The 6,614-nt window shown below is 41.0% G+C and overlaps 1 protein-coding gene across 4 annotated transcripts; it reads right to left on the reverse strand.

Annotated features, from left to right (window-relative positions):
* Positions 1–1,039: 1,039 nt before the first annotated feature.
* LOC137265887 (galactose-3-O-sulfotransferase 2-like) lies at positions 1,040–4,796 on the reverse strand. Of its 4 annotated transcripts, none has more exons than XM_067801349.1 (2): positions 4,120–4,235; positions 1,040–2,959 (listed from the first exon to the last, which is right to left on the reverse strand). In XM_067801349.1, the coding sequence occupies exon 2, from the start codon at positions 2,935–2,937 to the stop codon at positions 1,840–1,842; it is 1,098 nt and encodes a 365-aa protein (XP_067657450.1). In that variant the 5' UTR covers positions 2,938–2,959; positions 4,120–4,235; the 3' UTR covers positions 1,040–1,839. The 4 variants fall into 4 exon arrangements, with proteins under 4 accessions (XP_067657450.1, XP_067657449.1, XP_067657448.1 ...); XM_067801348.1 differs by having other exon boundaries at positions 4,002–4,229; XM_067801347.1 differs by lacking the exon at positions 4,120–4,235 and adding an exon at positions 4,591–4,796 and having other exon boundaries at positions 1,043–2,959.
* Positions 4,797–6,614: the final 1,818 nt, after the last annotated feature.

Consider the following 6,614-nt stretch of genomic DNA (forward strand, 5'->3'; position numbering starts at 1 on the left):
ACGTATAGAGGCATATGGTGAAAGGTTTAACGCAAAGCGATCATCAATACAAAGCATTGAAGCGCTGATGGTTGATGTCGCCTGTACATGTGCATTTATCCCCAACACTATGAGGTACTTGTCTTCACACACCCGCACGCACGCACACACACATGCGCATCACATCACAAATTACATCGTGTTACACCTCACATCTCATTCATATTACACCCCTCATCACATCAAACATTATACATCATATCTCATATTGCAGTTCATAATGATATCTCACGTCACACATCACACGTCATCTCACACATCACACGTCATCTCACACATCACATCTCATATTACTCACCACTTTTTATATTACATCTCTCGTGTCGTATTTATATGAAGACCGGCAGGTGGGGGAGGTGTCTCAGACTTCAAATACAGATGTACCAGGGTCCGATGTGTCTTAGGCTCCAAATACAGGAGCACTGGGACCCGGGGTGTCCTGGGCTCCAAATGGTGTACCGGGATCCGAGGCGTCTTAAGCTCTAAATACAGGTGTACCAGGATCCGAGGTGACTGGTGCACCGGGATCCGAGGTGTCTTAATAAGCTCAAATACCGAGGTGTCTTAATTAGACTCAAAATACAGGTGTACCTGGTTCCGAGCTGTCATGGGCTCCAAATACGGTGTACCAGGATCCGAGGTGTCTTAAGTTCTAAATACAGATGTACCAGGGTTCCAGGTGACTGGTGAACTGGGATCCGAGGTGTTTTAGATTCCAAATAGTGTACCGGGATCCGAGATATGTAAGGCTCAAAATACAGGTGTACCAGGATCCGCACATTGTTGGCTCTAATCAATGACACAGTCGCCCCGATAACGATCTCATGTTCAGCTTTCGATCTCTCTCACTTCGTAGACACAACTGGAACTTTTTACAAAGGGGCGTCGAACCTAACAAACCGTGTGTCATGCAGGTATAAGGGAATGGAATTTGAATCTGTTACAACACATAAAAATACAATGATTTGTTGAAACGTAATAAATATAAATACATAAGAGCAACTGGTCATGAATATTTATTGTATATTTACTAAATAGTAGGGACTTGACCCTTCAAACAACCGTAAATTCTAACCCAAACTGCAGAACTTATAGTCATATACAGCTACAAAACGTCGAACAGAAAAGTGTACGCAATAAACCCAGAACAATTATCTTATGATATTTCTAATAAACCACACAGCATGGGTACCCGATGAACATGTTTACAAAACATGATCATGTCATAATTTGTAATGTCATAAAATGCACTCATGATGAGATAACACAAGAGATATATAAAACTTTAACAGCTGAAAGCTTAAAATACATTTTCGTTGAAATATAAAGAGAAAGTGCATATTCTGTGCGACGAAAGATAGAACCGAGACTAGATAATGGAAACCCCTGTACACGTGTTACATTCAGGACACCGGGTGTTGCAAAACCGATGAACCTAGTATCTTGTCCTGGTAGCAACAGGCGTAGTATATAAGTGATACAGGTGTCATGAGCGCTGAAACCTGTGTTGCTATGCAATACTCCGAGGACACGATCTTCTATCCAGGTGTCCGTGTTAGTATGATATTTTACTTAATCCCCTAGATATGGTGGATGAAGCGTTCGCTAGTCACACCACAGACCCGGGTTCGATTCCTCACATGGGTACAATGCGTGAAACACATTACTGGTGTCCCTCGATGTGATTTTGCTGGAATATTGCTAAAAGCGGTGTGAAATTAAACTTAGCCACTCACTCACTTCACACAAAACGCAAAGAGCGTGATATAACCAACACGCAATGCGCAATAAGCCACTAATTCACGCTACAATGTACCTCCCTCTCACTAGGTTAATGAGAGGGATTGCATTCATCTGCATGAGGTCACAGTCGTTTCTGCTGACACTAAACTTTTTGTTCCACACTGACCCAGGGATTGACAGCACTTTGTTGTTAGTGATTGTACAGAACTGTTCCACTTGGGCTCTTATATTTTTGAACGCTTTCAGTTCTTCATAAAATGATTTGCCTTTTTGACGTAGCGTCTTCAGAAAAATGTTTAAAAACCGTTCATACAGAATATAATCCAGTCTTGCCCACTGCTTGTGCCTTTCTCTGTCTTGTCTTGTGAATGTAGGTGTGTTTGACCTTGATCCATACTTGCGTGGTATGTACAACATATCTTTTAATGTCCACCCAAGTAACTGCTTCAGCATCAACATAGACTCGTCGAAGTATTCGACGACTACTACAAAGTGTAGCTCCGACACCAACTGATCAACGTAATCATGCATGCGCGGTATGTTGTTGAATTCTCTGTACGGGTAACCGAAATCAAGAGACATCCGATTGTTTGTGTACGAGTAGAGGGCGTGGCGTGGCTCGAACTTCAAAGGATCTTGCAGGTATGTTGATACTGGGTTATCACCTGGAATCTTTTTCAGGTATGAAAGATGTTTGTAATAAAAGAATGCTGACAGGAATTGTTGAAATGGCTCTCTTACTATACCGATATACCGCGTGTCTGGTGGGAAATATGGCGCCATGGAGGTCTTCCGGTATATCACATGGCAGCAGAGGATGTCGTACTTTCCGTCGGGGGAGTAGTGAAGAAACTGATCTGGGTGAAGATGAGTAGATTGGCTAAATACGTTTAGTTCCTTCGGAACCATGACACTTAAGTTACGTGAAATTCCAAATCTCATAAAAATGTTCATAACAGTTGAGCTTGCTGCTTTGTGAACCTTCAGAAATACAACATGATGGACTTCCGGTACAGTGACGTTATTCACGACTTCTTCAGCGATTGGTTGTTTATGCTCACTTCTTACTTGGTCTGCTGTTTGAGATCTCTTCATGCGCATTCGCAGGATCACGGCAATGAGGAGGCTGCTACAGATGACGTACAGGAACAACATTCGCAGTCGTCGTCTCCGTAATCTGAAACATGATGACGAAAAAAGTCCAGTAATGTAACCGGTAAGAAATGGCAGTGTAACCCATCTGAGACCACAGTACCAAGATGTACAAGTAAGGTATTTGTATCATTTGCTTGAGTTTGTGGATGATGTGGAGCGTATTCATCGCCCTGGTGTGTCTCATGTATTCCCGAATGAGTGAATGATATACTTTGTACTATTTTCCTGGTGTGTCTCGCATGTGTTTTCCTGAATTAGTGAATTGTATATTTTGTATCATTTTCCTGGTGTGTCTCGCATGTTGTATTCCCGAATTAGTGAATGATAGTGTGTCTCACGTATACCTGACTTAGTGGATGAAATACTTTGTACCATTTTGCTGGTATGTCTCACGCGTTATATTCCTGAATTAGTGAATGATATGCTTTGTATCATATTCCTGGTGTGTCTCTTGTGTAACTCCCACATGTGTCAAACCTGAGTTAGTAGATGACTATACCGTCGTCCAAATACGTCACAAATGTGATTTGCCTGAATTGGCAGATGAAGGTGACCATCAACATTTCATAGTATATCCCATGAAGATATACCGCGCAATGGTACTACACATCACAGACGTATAGATGTATATCATTACCAACAAAACGCTGATCCTAAATAAGAAGACACACACACGTATACCAATAAAACTCCTAAACGACAGAGTTACATTCGTATACCAACAAAACGCTGATCCTAAATAAGAGGACACACACGTACAAACGAACAAAACGCTGATCCTCATCGACAGACCCACGATTAAATGTCAAAAAGAAAACTACTCTTTATTGACCTCAGGCCGTCACTTAACGAGAAACGAGAAGCATTTCCAACAGTTGTACAGAACACCAGAACATTCTCAACATGCGTGTTTCCTGCCAGAACATGCAATGATATCACGTCCATTACTCTAGTATAGACGGGTAAGATGCAGTACAGGCCAGAGTTCTATACCAGGTGCCCGTTATATTCCCTCGAACCGCACCGGTCGCATTAACATGGCTGCAGACGGAACATGTTCTTACCTGAACAGCATCATAATGGCCCCACAACCCTCCGCAACGTCCAGGCACCGTGGCTTTATGAAACAACCTTTCAAAAGTCATATCCTTCCATAGCAAACATCGCGACTCAATTTCATACCTTAGTTACCTGTTGATTTAGCAGAGCGATAGGTGTTGGTGGACCGTACACCAATTAATACTGTCAGCAGCATTGATACTAGCAACGCTGACTACAAGGACATCCAGGATGACATTGATTCCCGATGGCAACAGCGGGTCGTCTACGACATTGATACGCTTCTCGCCAAGTGACGTGTGCTGTATTGTCAATAATCAGTTTGCCCCAGCAGCTGTGCTGGGATCTTAAAGGTACATATAGCATGCATGCTATTAAAGATAATGATAAACACATGTAAACAACAAAGCGATCGATAGTTTAGTGTTTAAACTGTTGATATTTTAAGAAATATAGTGATTCAGTTATATGCAGATTACAGTGAGGAATACTAATCAAGTACTTCGGCTGTGGAAGCTACAGGGTTTACTCTCTGGGGACAGTATGACATTGTCATTTCATACTGAAAAAAAGTTTCATTGCAAATGTTCTTACCGTTGAGTCGTGGAATGAATATTTGGAACTGAGACGTCTGAAATGGCAACCATGCTCTTCTGCCCGTCTGCTGCTCAAACACAGTTTTTGAAGTATGGATAAGTCTTTTCATGGACTGCAAAGTTTTGTTTGTTACGGACCACTCCTCCGCCTGGTTGACTTGTGTTGCTATTCCCAGTGCTCTGCCAAAAGCGACACCTATTGTTGTCAGAAGCTGTATGTAGTGTCAGGATGTTGCTCCTCGAGAGTGCGAAATTTTCTGGGTTGATCAGGTATGAACTTACAGACTGTTTGATTTCAGCTGACTGCAATGAATTACTGAATTCAACCCAATTTTGCACATGACAAGAAATCGCAAAGTCATCAACAGTGTAGGTAATCAACAAGCGTGTGAAGTGAAATGTCAGTTTCACCCGTGCAACTCGTCCACTTCGCTGTTCTACCAGCAGGAGGGACACCCTTGAACAAAATAACAAAAAGTGACAACATAATGATCGTTCGTTCAACCTTTTTATTCGCGCCCAAAATTATGAGATAAATCATGAATGTTGGTCTGGCGATTTCATGTGACTGTGTAAAATTTGGTTTTGTTGCAAGTCTTACATTTTGTGTTAGTGAGAAATCCATCGGTCTCAAATGAAATAAAACTTATGAACATTGTGCCGAGGACAGGGTAACAATACCATAACATCACTTCACCCTCTCGAGTGGCATCGCCATCAATAATCTTAGTTATTATTAATATTTTGATAATTTAAAATCAGCTATGGCTAAATAATCTGCAGCTTTTTGTCTTTAAAAAGTCTACGAAATACTGATTGTTAAGCTCAGCATGAGCTCTGTCGTGGTCGAGTTACAACCCTGAAAACGCATACAGCGGAGGTACCGAGAACAACAGTCGTTCCCTACGTGGTGACACACCAACGTACGTCTTCACATTTTGCAGCGGGATGGCGGTTGAACGCATACTGCTTGATACAGCAGAAACCTTCTTCGGCAAAACCACTCCTTCCCTGCCGTGGTTGTGGTCGACGCAAATGATGGCTGTGTGATGCGTGTATGACATTCAAATGTGCCCACCGTCAGTGTTATCGTTGCACTAAACAAGGATAACCTACAACGAGTCTCCCTGCACGAAATGATGAATACATGATGTTTTTGCTTTTTCTTGTTTCCATCTTAATTAAAACACAAAATCAACAACGACAAATGATCTTCATTTATCACGGAGATTAAACGTTATAAAAGTAGCTTGTTATAGCCAAGGCGGTGAAAATGACATCGGAGGGGACAGAATCTGTCATCAGATGTTTTAGGGGCTTTTATTGCAATTTGACAACATCGAAGCAAAAATCAGTCCAAAAACAGAACGATAAATTTGCAGCAGTCCGTGACAAATGGACTACGTTTTGATGCTGATGGTACAGGCTGAAATTATGATATAAAAACATAAATATAATAAATGATATTTTATCGTATTCAAAAATTGTAAAAAAAAAACAAACTTTGAAATACAGAAAACATTATTTATCATTAAAAGTTAACGGTGAGTAATCCATACTTTCCGTTGAAAGCTAATTGTTGACGGGAGTGCCTGTGTTGTTTCTTCGCTTCGTGAGCACAAACGTAGGGTGTCACTGGGGTTCCCAAGCCCAGAGTAACAGGAGTAAGCAGGCAAAAAGGGTAGAAGGACAAAGGTTAATCACGTTAACCATCACATGTCACAATTGGTTGAAATGATAGTTCGTCAGAGGATAAAGTGTTAGGAATAATCATATATTTCATATCGTTTCTCCAGACAGCCATTATGCACATTAAAGCCTAGGGTTAAACTGCCATCAAAAGATTTCTTCGGTAAATGTGTCATGAACTGTTTGAGGGATTTAGAGCACCAACAAATAATGAACAAATGAGCGAACATTTTTCACATTAAATATAAAATAGAAAACAAATTAACATAATTATCAAAAATAATCCTCATATTTTCAAACTTGCAGAGGTTAAGGCCAAAGCATACATAAATA

Source organism: Haliotis asinina, chromosome 15, assembly GCF_037392515.1.
Source record: "Haliotis asinina isolate JCU_RB_2024 chromosome 15, JCU_Hal_asi_v2, whole genome shotgun sequence".
Taxonomy (NCBI): domain Eukaryota; kingdom Metazoa; phylum Mollusca; class Gastropoda; order Lepetellida; family Haliotidae; genus Haliotis; species Haliotis asinina.

What these genes read in the sequence shown, in the direction of transcription:
- LOC137265887 (XM_067801347.1), bottom strand. Translation starts at nt 4,643, where the DNA reads ATGGTTGCCATTTCAGACGTCTCAGTTCCAAATATTCATTCCACGACT. An exon ending in ATTCATTCCACGACTCAACG is followed by an intron (nt 2,960 to 4,590) that starts GTAAGAACATTT and finishes ATCATGTTTCAG; the next exon opens with ATTACGGAGACGACGACTGC.